Genomic DNA, 22761 nt, shown 5'->3' on the forward strand with positions numbered 1-22761 from the left:
AAAGAAAACAACAAACAACAATAAACTCTTATGAATTCATCAAAATTTGTTCCATTTTAAAATTCCTCAGTTCTGACTTACAGCGAGGAGAAGATATTTATGGCATTAAGTAGAACACAAGGTGCTCACTTAAAAACCCGAATCCATAAAAACCCAATGTGGTCTGATTTCCTGCACATCACAGCCCACATTCCATCACCTGTGCCAGATGCTTCACAGACAGAACCCAGTACCCTGTGACTGAATGACGACATGGTTGATATCCTAAGGAATTCTACCACTAACTTTAAAAGCTCCATTTTGCATTAATAATTGTAATTCAGGCAGATATATGAGTTCTAAGGAAACGGGGAACGTGACTGAATTTCAGTGGAAATGGAAAACAGAACCCCCTTGACAAAAATCTGTGGTGTTACCAATAATGCACCTGTTGTTGTTTTGGTAATCCGTCCCCACGTGAGCTGTCCTTTCGCTTAAAGTGAGGTGAGACTCAGCTGATATTGCTGCATTATCTCCCAGTTGTTATGATGAATAAAAGATATCCGAAAGTTGAAGGGTGGGGAATACTCACCATATAGCTTCATGTCTGTAATTGGTGCCACCACAGCTCCACACTTGAAAAGCCGCTCAGTAGATTTCAGAATCATTGATGCAATGTAGCCACCGTACCCCTAAAAATGAACATACAGTTAGTAAGAGATCTGAGAATTACTGGGGGAGGGGAACAACAAAAACAGGCAAACAAACCAAACAAAGAAGGTAAGGCTTTGGTGAACCTGACTATCTGGACTATCTTCTCTCCCACAGGAATTTCAGACCAGAAGGCCAACAGCATCCCATCACTGTCCATATGCAGGAGTAGATTTAAGTCAAGAAAAATTTTTTTAAGTGGGCAGTGCTTTTCATAATTCAAAGAGTTTAAGAGAACAGCAACTTTTCCCTGCCTCAGTGCTGTCTACTTTCTCTGTTGTCTAATATTCTGTTTGTATCTTTTCCAGTAGCTTCACAACACAGTTTTTATCTTAGGACAGCTATTGCCACATTATTTATTATTTATAACATACATTTATCAAGAGCTTGGCTTAATTCTCCCAGGAATTTCTTTCCTTTGTGCTTGTGCCCTCACTTCCAGCCAGGCTTTCCAGGACAAAAGCTTTACATTGTGAAACCACGTTTTCAGAATTGCTTCAGCATGATGGTAAAGAAAATAGTTCTCTGTCCTAATATAAGAATATATGGTCCCTCATTCATGGGCTGGATTTCTGTGGTTACATAGCTGCCCTATTTTCAAGAAGCTAGTTGGCTGTGAAGTTCCAACACACAAAAGAAGCAAACAACATGGAAGCATGCTGACTGTGACAGTTTTACTTCTGTGTAGTTCTAGAACTTCTTACAGAGCTCCGTGACTGTGTGCATGAGCCCAGCATCATGAAAGTAGCACTAAGCGATTCTAAAATCATCTTATTTTCTTGCAAAGCATATTTTTTTTCCACCGATAAGCTCAATTTAATGCACAGAACAAAATTAAAAAACAAATCCTATCACATTGTGGTATACGGCTGAAAGGAAATGAATTTTAAAGATGTGTAATTGACTCTAAAATAAGCAGAGTAAAGGTAAAATACAATTAACCCTTAACCAAGCTGTTAAGTATATCTATATTTATCCATACATATCCTAATTCTAAAACTGACTTATCGATTTGAATTTTTGTCAGTAGAATATAACTCTGAGAGGTTAACTAGCTCAGAAAGGGTAAATTTCTCTGAATTCAAAGCAGTGCTGATGCTTGTGAAATCCCCAGCTCTTGCTCTTCTTCTGCAGACGTTTACACTTCTAATTTCTCCTTTTTTCAGAAAACAAATGCAGGTATGCAATCACCAATACTATTTTGAAGAGGAAAAGAATTTCAGTTTAGCCTTTGGCAGATAAGCAGAACTATGTTTATATGTGTGCTCTGTGGTAACTGTCATGTCACTGTTAGGAAAACTGTTGAATCTTCTATTGAAAATAGAGGCAGCCAGAAGAATATCTAGATATAAAAGTTGTATTAGAAAGAAACAGTCAATTAACTGCAGCCCAAATGTGCAAGACCCAAGCTTTTAAAACACTAAGCACATATTAAAAATTTCTAATGAAAGCAGAAAGCAACACTCTCTCCTGCAGATTCTGGAAAGCAAAGACAGCAGTAACATAAAACCAACCTGATTAACCTCAAATACCTATTCTGAGAAGAAAAAAAAACACACAGAATATAAAGTAAATTATAGCAGTCTATCCCTTACATACACACACACGGACTTCTTTTAACAAATGAAATTGTCTTAGGAAAAGTGTTAAGTATATTTTTTTATGAACTGATAATATTCTCTTAAAGAATCATGACAAGACATCCCACTGTTTTTTGCACATTACCTTTCCAAATATACTCAGTCTCTTAGGATCAATGAAGGGCTGTTTCAACAATGATCTGCAAGGAAAAAAAATACAGTCCTTTTTACTTCGGTGAATCTACTATATAAAGAAAATTACTTGTACTATGAGGAATTGTCATATTTGTGAGTAAGGCAGAAGAACAAATCACAGCAATAAAATTGATACTACACTGAGAAATGTGATTTTATTTCAAATTCCTTCTCTGTATGGCAAACACATGGCATTGGACTCACCTCACCTAACTTTAGATACCTGGATTTGAGCACTTGTCTAAATTGCCTTTTTATATCTGTTCCTTGGTCAAAAGCACAGAGAGAGCACTCTCAATGAGCCTTTCCTCCCACTTGCATCAGTCAGGCACTTCCCTCAGCCCAGGAGAATCACCCTCTAGAAATGCCACTGACTAGACTTTAAATGACTTTCTTTGATTAGCTGCCAAGTCTGCATCCAGACAGCTAAAAAAAAGTAAAATGAATGCAACTTCCTACGTCTAGATAATGAATCAAATAATTAATTATCTCATCAAAGCAATTAATCAGCAATGGTGAGAGTGTAACCTGAGGCCCAAATCCACCTACTTTTGAAGAGACAAAAACAAACTGCAGTACTGGTTAAGGGCACCCTCCAATTTTCCCATGTAATGCATCCAAAAAGAGTAATTTAGTCTAAAACAGAGTATTTAAACAGAGCTCAGATGTCACAGCACATGAGATCTTCTGTGGCCTGCTCCCAGCAGCCCTTCTTGCAGAGATCACTAGGACACTTGCAGGATGAATTGCTCTGCTCAGCACAACCCATTCTTGACCGATACAAATGTGAAGACCCCCACTGCCCAGGTCTGTCACACCATACTTACTCACTTATTGTTTGAAAGATCTATACTTTTCAAAGAAAAGAAATAGCTGGTTTTAAGCCTGCCCTTATCATCCTTTGAGGATCCCCAGAAAATGTCCATCTAGACCTACTGGACTTTGGCACCCTGAGTAAAGATGGCTGCCAAAGCTGTGTGTGATTCATCTATAGAGACAGATGACTCTCTTCTGCAGCTGGATGGATTTACATCAGTCAAAGAATGAAAATTCAAATGAGAAATAAGTAGACACCTGCCCAAGTTTTGATCTCATTTACACCATAACTCCAGTTGTACTGTACAATAACTTGAGAATGTTGTGGTGGGAATGAGAGCAGCATCCTATCATATAGATTTAAAATGTTATAAAATATTACAACACAAAAGTAGTTAAACATTACCATTTTTACTGTGAGAAATCTTCCTAAGGAAAACTGAAATTATGACAAATAGAAATTAGCTCAGAGGCCATCTTCTCTCAGATGGAGAGCTTTACAAATGAAGAAGCACAAACACATAAAGCAAGCATCCCTGATCTTTAACTTGGTTTTCGTAATTGAAAGGCTATTATTTCAAAATCTGTAATTGCATTAAAAATAAACACTAATGGTATTTATTATACAAACAAAACATTCTAGGCAGTTTCAATTAAAAATGTTTATCAAGGAGGAAGCGTGTAGAAGAGAAGAGAAGTTTGCACATACGTACTCTACAGCTGCTATTTGGTCCTTCACTTCCACTGATCCTAAGCATCGGTGGACCTCCTGTAGGATCTTGAGGCCTTGAAATCCACTCCCTCTGCCATCAAATCGAGCTATGATGACATTATCAGAGTTGACAAGCACTGAGTCCCAGTCAATGTGAAATTTATCTGTAACCAACTGGCTGCCTGGAGCTTCATCACTGCAAATACCAACACACCAGACACAAATGAAGACTATTGATAATGTGATGTGCTTTGCTGCTCTTCGATATTTTATTTAACCTAGATGGCAGAGTTCATTTGGTTATGTAATCCTGTTGAATTACTGTCCCTTCCACTGATACCATTCCATTAGACAGTACTGCTATCCCAGTATCAGTAAGCAAAATGACTTGAACTTTATAACAATTATGCTGTAGTGATGCCAATAGCTGAATGTATTTTATAAAAAGAACCAGAAAATTAAATCAATGAGTGCTGCTTATAGGTTAAACTGAACAAAAAAAACCCATAATCTCTAATGGCTAGTTCAGTTCTGAGAAGGCTCACATACAATTAAGTTGCATTAAACACAGAAAAAGGAAAATTCATTCAGTACCTTGATTATGACTTTGTAGGATATATAATACTATTAAGATGGTTGCCATATTAAAAAAAGTAATTCCATTATTGTGTCCTCAAATGAATGTTTTGAAATTGAATATAAGGAAGACTAAAGAACACACTGGAGAAAATTATATTTTCACCACTCAAATTCACAGCAAGGAATGGATGCAAGCAGGAATGATAAGTCTATTTTATGGCCAAAAGAAAAGTATTTTAGAGCAGAAATGGTCGAAAAGAATGGGAGAATGCTTTTTCTACAGGAATAATAAGCATTTTACATTGAAGTCAAATACACTATTTCCCCTCCAAGGTAAATAAAATGACAGTTTTTAAAGGGAAGCTTGTCATTATTTTTCCCCCAAGAAAAACGCAGAACAACAGAGCAGGCAACTATGAAGCTGTACAAAATGCAAAGTGCTACTATGCATCCGCCAGTTGGATGCAAATTAAAACATAACAACTTCTGTGTTGGCCGTATGGAAATTAGTTTGGACAGTGTCTGCGGGAATATCCTATCTAAGGTGAAAGACATATGAAGACAGAAATTATTATTTTGCCAAAGAAGTCTTAGCTTAAGGGAGTCATATAAACCTGAGGAGAGGAAAAAAAAAGTCTCGTATAATAACGACTGTCTTGTATTTACAACAGGATGCTCATTCATTATCTTTTGTTGTTGTGGATAGCATAGATCACCTTCAAGGTAATTGTCTTACTAATTAGCAAGTGTATGATGAATACATATGTTCCCAAATTCAGTAGGATTTACCGTGTAGGTGTAACTTCTGTAACATGCACTGAAATATGGATTACTTAGCTGCAGAGTTAATAAAAATATTTTACACTTGATTCATAATTATCTTGTGCATCACTTTTACACATGGGTTTATAAAAGTAAAGACAGGATGTTTTTTGTTTTCTTAACCACTTCAGTTACACGCAACTGCAACAGCTGTGAACAACGCAGAGCAATGAACTTGGAAACACTGACTGTCAAATGAGCTCGGCAGAAAACACAAGCTTCAGAAGTGTATTATCATTACCACTTGGAACAAGGGCGAGAGCAGAACAATTCTTTCAATTTATGGTAATAGTACAGAGGAAGGTTTTCAGAAGCTGTCTACATTTGACAACAGTTTCACAGAGTTTCCACCACTGTTTCCAAAAGCAACAGCTTAAGATCAGCTGACTTTAAGCATCTCTAGCACTCCTTGATTGGGTTGTTGGACATACTGCTTTTGGAAACAGTTTTCCAGTGGCTAATTTATTTCAAGACTAACCACATAAGTAGTCTGTAGCAGGCATTTAAAGCCATTTACACTGAAGTACATGTCAAAATTCCCATTAGCATCAGAAGGTTTCTTTACTCCTCAGCTGCTACTGTAAAATGATGCTGATTACCTGAGGTGTGACTCTTCTCCACAGAGATGAAGCACTTATGCTGTATCTCTATATGTATCACTTAGACCCCACTTTTATCCTTAAATGAGGCTTCTATGAGGCATTAATCCTTTATGTAAGTTTAAACATCACCCTGAGGGGTCTGTAACAAAGCAGTCTTGTTACTGCAGAGCAGTAATAGATGCACACCCTGATTTGCAGTTTGTCCTGGGATTCCAGCTTTCTCAAAGGTCGGTTTTTGTCTTACATTCATCACTACTTACAACCTAATTACAATTAACTTCTACTCACTGTAACCCTATTCATTGGTCCTGATTCAGTTTATTCTCCTGTTATGTGATAGCATTTGCACCTACTCTTTTTTTTCCCCTTCTTTTCTTGTTTCCTTTTTTTTTTTTTAATCTTAATTTGCAAAGTTCAGAGCTGCCTTGTTTGTGTCTTCAAGAGCAACTCAACTACAGTCATGGATTATGAGTCCACTGTGTGTCATCACTACTGCTGACAACTTGGGCAGATTGCTAAAGCTCACCCCTAAGGTACCATTCAAATAGACAGAAGCCATCAAGAACATGCCAAAGTCATTGACCTTAGGGGCTAATTTTAATTCCTTTTTGAAAGGCAGTTACATATCTGTCTGGAAAGAGGGGCAGCTCATCTAAGTTCACATACTGCTGAAGAGAAGAATCTGCTCTTTCAGATTCTGCAACCAAAAGCTTTAGTTGAAGTCTCTGTCCATGACAGAATTTACATCCTACAGGGAACGGTACTGTGCTATCAGGCTGTTGCTGCTGTACTCTGAGCTCTACTCCTTCCACTCTAGTATCATCACTGCAGAAAAGTTTCTTCCAGGATATGCACCATTTAAAAGCCAAGTGGCAATATCTTAATAACAACTTTAGAAGTTATACATTTCACCAAGCAGAAGGCAAAACAATTTCCAAAGGAAAGTGGAAAATCACCGTTATCATTACTGCTTAATTTCCTGCACATCTCTTTCCTCCAATTTCTTCCAAACAACGGATTCGATGTTACACATGGAAAAGCTACCCTGATAACAAACACTAGAGAGACTACATCTCTAAAGATAAAATCTATCCATCAAATATCAATGACAAAAGTCTTCTTATAGTGAAACCATGTCTTGTGCTACTGGAAAAGGAGGTGAAGTGTTGAATCTCCTGTTGCCTTTCTCTAAGAAAGACTAAATGTGGATTTTATTCGCATCATAAAATGCATACTGCTGGGAGGGAAGTGAAGAGACTAAAAGACAGGGATAGCTGTAGGAGGAGAGATCTTATCAGAATTATTCCTCAAGCCCTTTCCGGAAACTAGATGGAAGAGAAGGGGAGTGAGAAGATCCATTAAGTCCCACAAAATCAGGACCACACTGCAAAGGAAACAGCTGGGGTAAAGCTCAAGCCTGGCCTTCTTTTAGCCTAAAGCTAAATGAATTTTCTCCCTAGGCCATGAAACAGGTTATGAAGCTCAGAGAGTGGAGAAGAAAATCAAAGACTTTGTAGTAACAGAAGCACAATCAAGACGTAAAATACTGCCAAGCATGGCAAAGACTGAATGAATGCAGGCACTGGATGGATGGATTGCAAAGCAATTAGTGAGTCAATCACATGACTTTGGGACTCCAACAAAACTAAGCTTTTGTTTCTCAGGGGAAACTGGGACTGACCAAATGAAAAAACATCCTTTCATCCTTTGCATATGTACTGCAGTCCAAGTATTGAAATACACCATGTATTTTTCCTTTTCACCTTGCAGCTAAGCACTTACCCTTCATTTAAAACAACTGACAGTTGAAACGAGTAATATTCTTTATAACAAATGAAAGGTATGCAAGACGATTATCATTATACAGAGCGTTATCAGACCTCAGATCTTAGACTATTTCCAAATACTTGAATTATGCCTCTGCACTTCTGCTAGCCTTTTAATGAGCTATTCCTGAAGCTGTAAAAAAAACCCTTCACTTCTACTTTACTGTCCTGATATCAGTCCCAAGACTGTACTGACTAAAGGCATAAATAGATTTGATTGCTTGTGCAAAGCTTAAAGCTTTCATCATTTTGGCAACAGGTGAAGTGATTCCTGATAATTACCAACATATATGAAAACAAGTAAACAAACAAATAAACATCTTAGAGACAATTCACTATTACTTTGGGGAAAACCTTGTTTCTTTCCTTGAAAATCAGAACAATCTCTTCATCATTCAGTTTTACAATATTCACTTGAATATTGGAATATTTTAAATGATGTTAAATAGTAAATGTTGACATTTAAGATGCATTATCTAAAGATTTTGAAGGAATGAGGTTAATTATATTCAAGAAAAAATAAAGGATGATTATCACATCCCATTTTATTACTCAGATTAAATGCCAGAGACTACTTAATCATTTCCTGTTTGTTACTAAGGAGTGCATCTTCCAACTTTTTTAGTGAGTAATAGGAACCATAATGAGCAAGTCATTATGGAATTTAAACTTTGATCTTCATTATATAGAAAAGATATGATAATCACACTTTCAGGCAATTAGTGTACATGTCTCTAATTAGCTAGAATGTATGTATTATATCAGAAGGAAATTGTGAAATATATTAGTTTAGGAGAACAAACGGAAGAAAAGAGAACGTCATTACCTATCACTTTACAGCCTATGCATCACAAAACCAGACAGAAGAACAGAAATGCTAACTGACAAAAATAAGACCACATAAGCAAAGCAGATCCTGGCAGAATGCATGGCTCAGGGGAGGTAAGAGACTCTGAAGCAATCATCGCACTCTGTTACATCTTATGTGCCATATTTGCCTTCCAGTTTAGGAAACAAAGCACCAGGAAACTCCATAAGCATAAACAGGGATTTAATATGGACTGTAGATATGTATTTGGTGAATTTCTTGTTAAAACTCACTTCCTCTTTTCCTCATCTCCCGTAGAGGATTCAGTATTATAAAGGCAAGGATTTGACTATAAGGCTGTATCTCTCCATTACAATATAAATACAACAGCTTGTATTCACAACTAAAGTATTTTTTTATCCCATGTGCACACTATAAAAAACAAATCAATTACAAAATATATTAATACATTATGAACTGGCTACATTATTCACTCAGTAGGCACTGATAACAAGAGCGACCCTAAATTTAGACTCTGCCTCAATACTGTTGTTGGTTATTTAAATTGTATATATGTAAAAACATTTCATAACAGTATTTCCTTTGATTTCCCTTTTTCCTATCATATTTTTTCCATAGTCTATTTAAGGTTTCTGATCTTTCGTTTCTTCTCAAGGTTTTATCTGAATATACAGCTTCGTGTTAAACCACATCTGTGTATAGCAGATTATCTACTTACTAGGACACATGAAAAGAGAAGTGTTACAGTGCTAACACCTTAGTGCCTCTGTACCCTAAGAAAAAAGAACAAGCTCAAGCTTTTGCAGCTCCCTGTAATGCTGCTGGTGTCAATTCACACCAGTTTTGACTTCAGCACCCTTAAAATACCATCATGCTCCAAGATCACACTAACAAATATTGCAAAGATAAAATAATCCATGAATCCTCTTTCTCTACAGGAAAATAAAAAGGTGTTCAAGAACCACTTAAGGAAGAGAGCCTCTACAAATGCACATAAATACCACTGGAAAAACTAAGATTTGAACAAACAGGGCCTAGAAACAGGTAGTTTCATGCCTCTCTATCCTATCATCTAAGAATTGAGCCGAACAGAGCAATTCAGCATCACTCAGCAGCTCAATCTTGTGAAGTTGACCTCACACACAGCAACAGAGATCTGTGTTGTCATTAAGAGGATGTCTGCTCCAGGTGATACAGCTCAGCAGAAGTTGTATTACTGCACTACCAAAGTTATGAAAATACATATGTGGGGATAGTAAAATTCATATTAATTCATTGTATCTGGGACTGGAACGTCTACCCAAGGGGCCTTCAGGAAGAACGTATACCCAAGGGGCCTTCAGGAAGAAGGCTTATTCTTGGAGATATTAAGCATAACTGTGAAACCCTCTATGAGATTCAGAAGTCAATAGAGCAGCACTCTAGCATCAGGGCAAACTCCCCAGTTGTTTGGTCATTAGGAATCACAGCTTTACTGCAGAAGAACAGACAAATTCAGGGCCAGAAAGGACCAGAAATAAAACTATAAACACAGGAAAGCCCCTTACACCCATGGCATCCAACACGTTGAGCTCAGGTAGCTGAGCCCAGGCAGCCTGTCACCATGCTCGTGACTGGGCTCCATTCCTCTGGTACTCACTCTCTGTGTAACTAAGTTAAAGAGTGTCTGTGCAAGGAACACACATTATTTCTTTTCAAACAAACAGCATACACTGTTGGAGTGTACCTCCTGCCTCCCATAGATGTTTTCTACAAATAGCAACAGTCTTTGAATTACATGTAAAATGCTTTCAGCTAGCAATGTTCAAAAATCATTTTCTCTTCTGTCCAGTGCTCCTAAAAACAATTTTGCTGTATGCATCTTAACTCAGACCCTCTCAGAAGCTCTAACCATTTCTATCAAGGGGAGAAAAAAAAAAAAAAAAAAAGACACTCTTCATGTGATCCTCTGTGAGTAGCCATCAGTACGGGTCCAGGAAAGACTGAAGAATTAGTTGTAGCTACACTTCAGAATGGTTGGTGCTTCACCTCATCAAAATAAAATCAACCACAACTAGGTTTGACAAGGTCACAAAAACTTTAGGCATCTCTTCCAGACAGTGCCTATAACAAAATCTTCCCTAGAACAAATATTTTCATTTGTCAATTGAAATCCATGGGGTAATTTCACACACACACACAAATTCCACTTTCTAACTAGAGAATGAAAGGTTTTCTAGGAAATACATTTTTTAATTATTTACTGTGATTCAATACTGATACTTACATCATTAACAGAAGGGCATACTGGTTCCGATCCGTGAAATCTTTTGGAAGTGACAACTGTAAAGGGAGTTCTTTTGAGAAAAGAGCAAAACATTAAAGACTGGCAGTTACATAGATGAAAAACAGTAACATTCCAAGAAAAGTTTTGGTCTGCTAAAATAAAATTTTGCCAAATTTACCGTAATCCTCAATGTGAAGCATTTTAATTTCAGTCCTGGAATTCTTTTTCTTAAAAACAGCTTCTTTCAACACAGCATTATTTTCCAAAATATAAAACTCTGTAGAAAACAGCAAGAACAGTCAAACTGAAAGGTACAGAGAATCATCATATCATATAGAAATTGGGATTCAAAAAGAAATTAAAGACAAATGTGCACCGATAACTCCTCTCAGTGATCTCTTTCTTTAACTACTTTTTTATAATGGAACTGCTTTGCAATTTGAGAGCAACTAGCTTCATTCAAAACATATACATCTATTTGCTTTTCTGACTCCAGCAGGCTTTGTTCTGTTGAACACTAATAGTGAAATTGCTGATAAACTACATGAATGCCACAATCCTTAACAAATATCAACAGTAGTTATTAGAAGAGAAAAAGCAGTCTGCTGGGCAATATCCTATATCCTGTTTTTTGAGGCTACATATTACACATCAATATTTCGCCATTACAGCTCTACTTGACCACTGCACGTCCTTATCTGTCTTCTGGATTTCAACTAAGAACAAGACTTCTGTTTTGTTTAAAGCTGCAAATAGATTTGAAGCAATCATTTTGCATATGGAAGATTAATTAGTTCCTTTTTTTTTCCTCTTTTTTTTAATTCAAATTAACAATCCTGATTCCAAAATGTAATTTTTTAAAATTAAATAATAAACCCTCCACTTCAATCCTTTTTCGGACTTAAGGAGCATGTCTTTTCTGGGCAGTCAACCAAAATGGTGTAATTATACTCTCAGGATGAAATAATTGAAGTAATCCATAATTATTGTTTTATTAATTGAAGAGGATAATCTAATCTTGCACTGAAATACTATAGATTAGTTATTTGTCTTATTATTTGGTTTCTTGCTGAACAACTTGCTTCTATTCTGACTTGCTTTATTTTGCTTTAAGATGCTCTACATAAATCACTTACAGTGATTCACTATCAATAGTACTTTAGATACAGTCAAAGTGTACCTTCAGTGAACCCAGAAGCTCTACAGAAGTCAACAGATTCTACTTCAGCAGTATCTACCTCTTAATGAATTGGATGAAACTCCTCCACTTTAGTGTGATAAGGCATTGAAATTAACAAATACTATCAACAGTGACATTAAGAAAAAAGGAAGACAAAGTACAGATGAACACTTGATAGCATGATATTATTGATCAGTATGCTAATTCAAAATTCATGATCTGGTCTTCTGTTGCAGTTAACAGCAGCTGGCTTAGGTCAAAAGGAATGCAGACAAGCAGAATTCAAAATTTTTGGATTTTGGGAAAAATTCTGGAGATGATCTGCTGAATGAAATCAGGACAGTAATGATTGGTCTAGTGGTTTCAAATGCAAAGATCTTCCTCTTCCTTTGATCCACATCTCCATGCTATGTGAAACCACAGTGGAATTGGAAGTAGGGACTTAGTGTGGTTACCTGTATTGCACTAGAGAAAGATCTCATGAGGCCAATTCTAAAGCTGAAGGACAGTTTTATATTACAGTGCACCTCAAACAACCAGAAAATACCTGGCTATAGATCTGCTGTCAACATACATAAAGAGTAAAACTTCAGAATTCAGAGACATCGAATACCTTCCTATAAAGGCCTTATTTTTGGACTTGCTAACAACACTGAAAACGTAACTAGAGTTGCTCCGATCTGAGAAATGTGAAAACGGGTCTAAGTTCACTGCATGTAGGTCAGATTTTATGATCCATGCTCCAAGGTCTGCACTTTACTTCAACATAACTGGATTATAACCTTTAGAAAACATCTGGGAAAATACAGGAGGTCTATTGAAATGGCAGTATAATTTACATAGAAAGTGAAAGGGATGAAGAGCAATTTGCCATCTAATTAACATAGGTGTAAACAGAAGATGACAGATACGCACTTAGCATAAAACATATCCAAAAAGCCTGGAAAAGTTTTAGTCATTTGATTACCCTTTCTCTGTATCATTTACAGACGTGGATATCACTAACAGGCAATTAGTAGAACTTTCTATGAATGGCACATATGTTAGTTTTCATTTATTCCCCCTCTCCCACAGTCTCCACATCAGTCAAAGACAGTAATAAAATACACCTATTCCATGAGGAATACTCACTTCCAGTGTCACTGGTACTGTGCACGCTAACAACTGGAACACCCGGCCCTGTTTTGAAGACAGAAGAAAAACAGAGGGAGTGTAGGGCGCCTACTACTCAGTATTTCAGTAAATAACACAGAATGAAAACAACAGCAACCTTGTAAGGCCAGATGATGTAATCCCCACACACATGCTTTACTTCAAATGCAGCAGTAATTCCACCACTGTCTATTGGGAAAGACATGGGGAAGATTACAAGACCAACAGTGTCAAACTGAAACTTCATTCCACCTCATAAGCAAGCAGTTTAGCTCCCTCATCTAAAAGGAATTTTTCATATTTTCATCTCCACGTTTTAACAACAAGAGTACAAAAGTTAAACTTAAGAGAAACTTAAAGACACTCTGTTTGACATTCAGCTGCTGTAACATTAGGTCGAAAAGAAAATGCATTAATGATAATATCCACTTCTATTCTCTATGGAAAAGCTACAGAGGTGTTGAAAAATTATCACTTATTTCATTTAATTCTCTGCTCAAGAAACTCCTTGGGCATTCGAGCTCTGTAATAGCACCAATAACATGGCATATCTCAGTGTAATGAAATCTAATCTTACTTCACAGTAAATGAATTGTCCCACTTGACACTCATCCCAAAAACAGAATTTGTGCACACAAAACTTAGATTTATCTCAGTAAGACAAGAGCTCAAATTGCACACAGGTAGTCACTGTTGGGCTAGGAAGGATGATGCAGAAAAGCTGAAGTCCCTGTGGACCCTGCAGCAAATGAAAATATGGACTCTTTGAAGCTAGGAGCTGAGACTCCCTATGTATTCATTGGAGAAAAAAAGTATTTACTTTAGGAGCAATTCAGAGACTGAGATTAATTCACACGTTTTGAGTCATCCTCAGGAAGTTGTTTCTCTCAATTGTGGCACAATCTTAGGGAAACTTAAGTACCTGTAATAAATGATATGATGCCACTCACAGCCTCAGAAAGCTTCCACTGAAGATTTTTACTAATTTAATTATCTTCATTCAGGAAGAACACTGACAAAAATCTTGCAGGTATACAGCTGGCAAATCAAAGCTTTCTTCCTTAGCTCTTCAAGAGGAGAATTTCTTCAGTTGCCCCTTCTTTGTTTTTTGAGCTTTTTTTTAATCTTTTTTTTTCTTTTCAAGCTCCCTCTCCTTTTGTATTTTTTTCTTTCTTTTTTTTTAGTTTTTTTTTTAGTTTCGTTTAGTTTTGTTCTGTTCTGCATTCTGATTTGAGGAAGACAGTTGTTCAGAACCTGCTATTTTGGAGGGGAAATCACTGGCATTTTCATGGCTATCTCTATTTCCTGTTCTAAAAAATAAGGGTAACATCAGATTTAGAAAAAAGGACATTAAAGTAGATTAACAACCAGTTGGAAAAGAGAAAGACTTGTGCTACAGGCATCGTATCACAGCTCATCTGAACTAAGCACATTCCTGGTTTTGCCACCGGTCTCCTCTAACTAACGCTAAGCACATCTTACTCCCTGCTGTATAAAAAGGGGGAAAAAACAATTAATCTCTAATTCTAATTACTCCCTAACTTATCTGAGTGGAGAGAGTAACATCTGCTAGTGTTTATGAAGTGCTAAAGGAAAATTTCACAAGCAGTGTAGAAGAAAAGGTATAAGTGATGCTTGCCAAGACTGAGAGCTGTGGAGCTGATCCTCCTACCAGATTAAAAATGAACACATCACTCAGGGAGGTCTCTGGAGACCTTCTGGAGATGGATACAACTGGTATCACTGAGACAGGTCTGGCTGAGAGTAATTAAAAAGAAAAAATGAGCTTATAAAGGTGCTTATTAGGTAAACAGAAGGTGGAAGAAACTTTCATAGATCAAACCAGATCAGAGATCGCCATAGATTTTCAAGTCACTGGGTGACATCTGACTTTGTAGCAACTCAGTTAGGTTTTCGTTATTGGAAAATGGGTGTGGATGCACACAGATATGGCATTACCTGTCTTTTGAAACTAGTTTACTTGGACGCTTGCAAGCAACTCTGCGGTAATGTTGCTGTCAACTTAAGGATACTGTCAGAGATCCATGCCATCATAGGCATTTTCCAGAGCTGTGACAATACTTTGGGGCCGTGCTGCTACCAGACTGTCACCTTCAGTGTAGAGCAGTCTACTCGTTGAAGTGAAAGTTTAATACTGAGAGGGTGATCAGCAGTCTTATAAACTCAAACAGAGAACTGGAATCTCCAAATTCACTGAAAATCAAAAGCTTACGAGCAATTGTATGTGCAAGTTCCTATTGGCATCCACAGTTTTATACCAAAGCAAAAAAAAATACAGGCTAACAAAATAACAAGAAGTCATGTTTTTAGGCCATAGCACACTACCTGATTCAAAGCAAATATCTCTTCCAGTTTACCAGTGCTCTTTCTTGCAAGGAATATGAGACTTCCCCCCTAGAGACAATGTCAAGCACAAGGAAGAACTCTGCCTAAATAATGAGGAGCTCCATACTGGGCCTTGGGATTATCTCCATAACTTCTGCTGCAGCTTTACCCATGTAGAAACCAGAGAGGTGGCATATTCATTTTTCTAATCAGTAATGTGTTATAAATGCAGTTCCACACACACACAAAAATAAAATAAATGAAAAAAAATAAAAAACCCAACTTATTTTAGCCAATTTATATTTACTGTTTGTTTGAGTAGATTCAATTCTCAAGCTGGCAGATTTTATTTTTGTATAAAACAATCTGCAGTCGCAAAAGAAGTACAAAAAATGCATGTAAATAGAATGGGCCAGTTGTTTCAGACTTGTGTTCTACTATTTTCAATCTGATGTTAGTTGAGCAAAAATGTTAGGAGAGCATTGCCTATAAAATATTGCAAGTTTCAAGGTTGATAGGCCAAGATATAAATCTTATTCCTTATTATTACATGCTTTTGTGAACCTGTCTCTACAATCTCATTTATTTCCAGAGTGTTAGTTCTAGTTTTCTGTTTGTACATACCAACTCTGAACCAACGTAGCCATTTAGTGCTACTGGAATGCACCTAGCAATAAAAAGTTAAAAGTCTTCATTTTTTAACTAGTTATAGTTGTGCAAGATCAATCTCTAAACATAATATAATTAAATAAATTACTCCACTCATTGTTATGAACTACAGTATCACCATTATCAAATTCCATCTTTTGTTGTGAAGGATTTTAAATGAGGGTGAATTTGAAAGTCAGTGTGATTTTGTAAAACTGAAGGGCTAGGACTGAAGCAGCTTTCTGATGTCATATGCTTAATTAGCTTTTACACAGAACATCTTTACTCAGTATCTTTCAAGGAGCCCAGTACAGAATTTTGAATAATGTGCTACATGTTAGACTCCAGCCTAATGAATTTCTTATGGGTATACATTAATTCAGAAGCAAACACAGTACAATTACAAACTATGCATTTGACTTACCTTCACAGTGCAGTAAAAAATGCCTGTTCATGGGGCTAAATTTTGCACTGAAGTATGTGCACTGGTCTTTCAAAAAGTTACATGAGAGGCACTGTCGATTCAATGATCCCACTGTTGACACACTGGGAAAAAAATCAAAAACATTTTCCATTGGAATAAAATAAAATAAACAAAGAATCAGCTCACCAGAGTGACAGAATTTATTTTGCTGAACTCTCACTACCTTATTTTGTGTCTGGTGCAAACTGTTCACAGAGAACAGAGTGCATTACTGCTCTTTAAACTGGGTAATGTGGATAGAATCCAAAACCTGCCCAAAGCAGGTCTGGGATTTCAATAGCAGTGCTCTGGGGTAAAACATTTGAAGGACACTATGAAATCGATTATTAATTTCAGACCTAAGCACTGTGGTTTGTACAAGAAGAACGTTCTTTGGCCACACAACTTAAATTGGAGTCTAACAAACATTATCTGTATTTGGAAGATTTTCACTATTTTAACGAATATATGTATTACATTCTTGCCTTTATGCATAGCATTTTCAATGCTCTTAAAGGGCTAGTAAAGATAACTGTAAAAATATTTTGTGTACAAATATATATTTTCTCTTTTTTAACAAAAAATTCTGTTGGCTTTTTTAATTTCAAAACATTGGGATTCTTTCCTTCTTACAGTTCATAATATATACATAATATAAATAATATAATATACAGCAACAGTTAAGCTCAGGTAATGTCATCTTAATTTTCATGGCTTGGGATGAAGATGCTATTAACACAGACATGTGTACTCCTTACCTATGCAGCTGTCTTCCTCTTGGGGACTCTTCAGTGCTTAAGAAATAACTGCATCCAAAAGATGAACAAAGTTAAACTCAGTTTGGTAAACTGTCTGACTGGGGCAAGACATCGTAAAGCACTATTTTTTTATTAGAAATTCCCAAGACTTATTTAAAAACTGTTATGCAGAATACTTATTACAAATGCTATATGATTTCATAGTTAAACAGTGATAAGCATAATAGTTAATGGTTTTGCTCAATTTCTGTAATGTCCAGGAGCTCCTATAACCACTAGAATCCCTTTCTGCATATTATAAATACAGAACAAGTTCTTCCTTCCGTTCAGGAATTTCCAATATAAATCCAAAGAGCAAAAAAAAGGTCATACTGAAATTATATCGTAGAATACAATAGATGTTCTGATACCTGAAAACCTCTTTGAGCTGTTGACCAACTCTTCCTTCTGTCTAGAGACCTTAGGGAATTTTTACAGCAAAGTTATGTGAGTGGAAAAAGGATTAGTAGAACTGCTGACATAGTAACAACGCAAGTTCTTGGTGTGCTCCAGATGACATCCCTCAAAGTTTCTGCTTGCAAGATTGGAGGGTATGAAATTCCTCTCAGGTGGCTGAGGCAGCACATATGCAGTCTGCCACTTCTCTGCAACCTGGCTGCATCCTGACCTCATTTATTCTGCTGAGCCTTGGAGAAGAATCGTGACATTCTCTACATCTACAGCTCTTAAATCCATAAAAGTATCGGCCAGAAAAGGTATTTCTCTGACTCCGGAGATGTTGCAGGTGCAAAAAAAGTCCTTGCTGAAATATGATTTACTTCAAAGAAAATCAGTATTTGACACATGATTTTTATTTATGTATTGATTTATTTTGCCAAGTGCAGATATGTAGGAAGGCTAACTAAGATCCACTGAAGTCAACTGGAACCTTCAGATGTTTTGCATCAGTTCTTCTCTGCTCCCAGGAATCACTAGTTACGTGGTGCATTTATTCCCACTGTAATGCCAAGCGAGGCTTCAGGAAGATTTATTTCCTGGGTGAAAATATGGGGGTTGGATGATTTGATTGGAATTTTGGAGTTTAAAATCAGATTATTGAAGTTCAGACTTCAGATAGTATCCAAGTGAGCTGAAAAACTAAAGTATCTTGGGTTTTATCAAGTACTGAATATTTACTATGATTTGCTCTTCTGGAATCCAAGAAAAGGCCAAAAAAATGTTATCACTGCTGTGTTGTGTGGTGTTTTCTTAAACCACAATGAGTTAACTCATGTCATGATACATTCCTTTTCTCCATGCACAAAAACACAGCAATACACTGGCAGATAAATTGTCTTACAGTGGCATTTTATGCACTCAATGGTGTAGAATTTATGGTTAAGTTCAAAAATGAAAGAAATATTGATGCTTAATTTCAGATACATTATTTCCAGTTAAGTGGATTCCACTTTAATAGCTCAGATATTTGCAAAAATAAAGAGAGTAGTGCTTACATGTTTTGAGTATTTTCATCATATGCCAGGATTCTGATAACTTCCCAGTTTCCCGATGTCAGGTGTCTCACAGTGATCTGCTCACTTTTAGTCTGGAGACAGATGAAAAATATTAATTTTCATCTTGTTACATTTCTCTTTGCCTAGCAGGATTGTTTGTGCATCTCATTACCAATTACAGCCGTCAAATCTTTGACATTCAACGTAATATCTTTAACCCACAAAAACTATTCTTCTGAAGACTGACAAATAGACCCATGATTAAATGAATCTAAAGCACACCATTAAGATTTACTTTGTCACTGTAGGCTCATGTTATTACAGGTTGGAACTTTAAGTAACCTTTCTCTCCTGTATATGAAGTTTTCAAAGTCATTAATATCATCTCAGATCCCACCAGATCTGATCTTTCAGTTGTCCATATGACACATTATAGAATTCCTATACTTCAAGCTAAGAATCTTTGTACATATTTTACTTCTCTTAGTGTTGTTTTGGTTTTTTCCTTTACAGTGGCACAGTTCAGAGAAGATGAATGATTGGCCTGGATGTAAAAAATCCTATTTTCATATTCAGTTAAGAGACACAATTGGTAAAGGCAAGACAAAAATGCATCCCTTTGAATTGATCTCTTTTTGAACAGATCCACAAGGAAGGAATGGTCTGCTAACACTATAAGACTTGCAAACACCGACTGAAACTGGAATGCTGTGCTAGGTGCTGTACAGATGTTTAAGATGCTGGCTCCCTTGTTCAGAAAGGTTCTACTACTCAGTGATGTCTCCAGAATTGATTCAAATACAAATCAGTGGTTTTCTACAAGCAACTGTTTCCTTTATGGAGAGACGGGAACTGCAACTACTGAAAGAGACATTTTCATTCTGAGATCACAGAATCTAACAAGAAACAGCAATAAAAAGACTGGCCAAGCATTAATAAACACAGTCACTTTTCAAGGTTATGACCATAATGCATAATTTATGAAGCCTGCAGGAAGTTTTCGCCTTGATCCATTAAAATTTCTCTATAATACTTCTGTGGTTGGAAAAAAAACTTTCTAAAGTTGCAAAACCCCAAGTAAGAAATTTCTAGATGCATGACCTATGATTCAATCCCATTTTGAGATTAGTTTCTTTTAAATATTTCATAAATTACCAAAAGCATTTGAATACAATAAAACACATATCTAGCCCTCTGCATTCAGACTGCAAATAATCTATGATAGACCTTTCAAACAGTAACCTCCCCCTGCAAGAAGACTTAATTAGATGCTTCTGCTAACCCGCTTGGAGTATATCATTGACACATGCATTTCTAAAGTAGAAAGAAATGCAGCCCAAGAAAAATCATCATTTGTTACTATTCTGCTGAAGACTGACAAATAGACCCACGATTAAATGAAACTAAAGCAAGTCATTAAAATTTACTTTGTCACTGTATGCTCATGTTGGGTCTGTAAAATCATTTAAACTTCCTGAAGCCTATGCTTTAACTTTGGCTGATTTCTGTTCATGAGCTACTATCTATACTGAGTAGTATAGTGAAATACGACAAATTCTAACTTGAACTGAGCTCCAACATGATGAAAGCACAATCATCTGGCAGCTGCTTTACATTCTTCACGGCACCTGTCATGGCACTGTGGCTCTCATAAGGTGTGACAAACATCTGATGGGACAACAGACTTTAAGTGCAATGGTTAGTATGATTTTTATGCGTCTGTGTTTGCTTTAGAAACAATGGACAATCAGATTAATGCAGTGTGTAAAGCACATCATATAAACACATTTCCAGTCCTTCACTGCTCTGTATCAGCTCCATTACCACTCAGAATGTTGTTCATTGATGACTAATGGTTACTACATGAGATATCGCATTTCCTTTTCTTCCTGGGAGCAGATATATATTTAAACACAAATTTATCATAGGTTGCATGATTTAGACATGTTTATTCTTGTCAATGGCAGGCAAAAATTAAGTTGTTTTATTTTATTTTTGGAGCTCTACAGTAGCCAGAACTCTAATTCTGCCCAACAGTGACAGAATACTAAGCTCCTAATCATAATCTTGACATTAAAATTATTGTGGAGGTGTTAAAAGCTGTATTTAAAAGTATGCAGATATTTAATTATCTTATTGAATAGGAATGGCTTAACCTTTTAAACTTTTTTTAAACACAGATCAAGTTTCCATAGTAATGAAAACATCAAGACCTATAGGTTTAAACCAAATCTGATTGTATCAGTAACATCCTTGGGAATTCTGCAAGTTAATTTTCAGATCAGTATCACTATTATTTCTTGTATTTTGAATATACTTCTTCACAATATTGGGAAAGGAACCAAAATATCACTGACTGACATATTTTTTCTTCCAATGTGAATTTTGTGTGGTTATTCCATTAATATCTCTTTACTAGGTTCTCATTTGAGCTATTGTATTCTTTAGAAGTTGGTATTTGTCAAGTCTCTGATTCCTTTTTTCTTCTCCGATTCTTTCTCCATACATATACTCCAGTGACCAAATATCTTCTCATTTCTTCAAGTTAAAATTTCATGAAGGCTCTTTTGTTCCTATGCTGTCTGCAGTACAGTGTGAACATCTCAGACTCAATGTTCACACCAGAACACTGTCATAAGGGAAGATAACAGAGTCATCTGGTGCCAAGTCTGTTTATTCTGATAGTTTGGGTAGCTTGATAATCCATCCTATGTCATATGGCTCTGATAAAGTACCTGCATTAATGCTCTGTGGATTTAAATAGAAGCCTTGGAATGTTCTGTTCCAGGGCATAATTTCCTTTATTAGGTGATCACAGCTTCTTACTGATGACCTTCAAAGCCATAGCAGAAATGTATCTTCTTTCAGATTCTTCTTTGGAAAGCAATGTCCCTGGGAAATGGAAGCTACTGGAAAATGCTGCAGTGGGTAATAACTGGGTACTAATTTTTACAACATTTTAAGTTTTTGCTGTTGCTTCCCTTTCTTGTTGTATACACACCTAGAATTTTAAATATTCTGAATCAAAATTTAAAATGGTACATACATATTTATAGTGCATTTAATGAGATACAAAGAAAGCATGAAACATTCCAAAGAGTGTACTTTGGAAATACCTCTCATATGCATATCCTACATGCTACCATAGCACAACAGTAAAGAAAGAGAAAGAGTCACTTATTTTGCGAGACAGATAAATGACAGGATAATGACCTACCTTCAAAAAAACGTTCTCAATCCTAGACAACCAATGGAATACCAAAAACTTACCTGAACAATAAACATGGCTATGTGGTGGAATTCGCCCCGGCCTCCCTGTTTCACTGGGACAGTCATGAAGAACTTAGTGCCATCCCTGGAGAAAACGGGTTCTTCATTCTGTAAGTGTGAGATTGTGTTAGCTTCTCATGCTTTCCTTTTCACTTCACAAAGTCTGAGAAGAAACCTTAGGTTTCAAGTCAGTTTGCTTTGTGTAGTTGCCATGAAAACAAATGGAGAAATACCCTTAGATTTAAAACACCATAGTTCCTGCAGGTAGTTATCATTATGCAATCTTGTCCTCAAGCATAAGTACAGTCCTTGCAAAACTGTTCCTCTTTATGGAAAGGTCTGGTAGTCTCATCCCTAATGCAGTGGGATTTTCCAGGATACGTTTCTTTACAGGCATGCAATTAATGACAGAAATAAGTCCTACTTCTGATTAGGAGAAAAAATATTCCCATGGCCTGGATGCAGAAAAACTTTAGTAAGTACTTACTTAAGACTCATTAGTTTTAATAAAATTGCACATAAAAATATACATGT

General features: G+C 36.4%; 1 protein-coding gene across 1 annotated transcript in view; it reads right to left on the bottom strand.

The window, feature by feature from the left end:
* Positions 1–473: 473 nt before the first annotated feature.
* DPP10 (dipeptidyl peptidase like 10) overlaps positions 474–22761 on the bottom strand; it is a 61174-nt gene continuing 38886 nt past the window's right edge. Inside the window, exons 7-16 of the mRNA XM_010714105.1 lie at positions 22228–22335; positions 18958–19049; positions 17465–17512; positions 16668–16789; positions 13229–13276; positions 11096–11194; positions 10918–10987; positions 3995–4189; positions 2416–2470; positions 474–671 (exon numbers count right to left, since the gene is read on the bottom strand). Coding sequence (XP_010712407.1) covers positions 474–671; positions 2416–2470; positions 3995–4189; positions 10918–10987; positions 11096–11194; positions 13229–13276; positions 16668–16789; positions 17465–17512; positions 18958–19049; positions 22228–22335 — 1035 coding nt within the window. The remainder of the gene's footprint in view (positions 672–2415; positions 2471–3994; positions 4190–10917; positions 10988–11095; positions 11195–13228; positions 13277–16667; positions 16790–17464; positions 17513–18957; positions 19050–22227; positions 22336–22761) is intronic.

The sequence above is a fragment of the Meleagris gallopavo genome, chromosome 7, assembly GCF_000146605.3.
Source record: "Meleagris gallopavo isolate NT-WF06-2002-E0010 breed Aviagen turkey brand Nicholas breeding stock chromosome 7, Turkey_5.1, whole genome shotgun sequence".
NCBI classification, from domain to species: domain Eukaryota; kingdom Metazoa; phylum Chordata; class Aves; order Galliformes; family Phasianidae; genus Meleagris; species Meleagris gallopavo.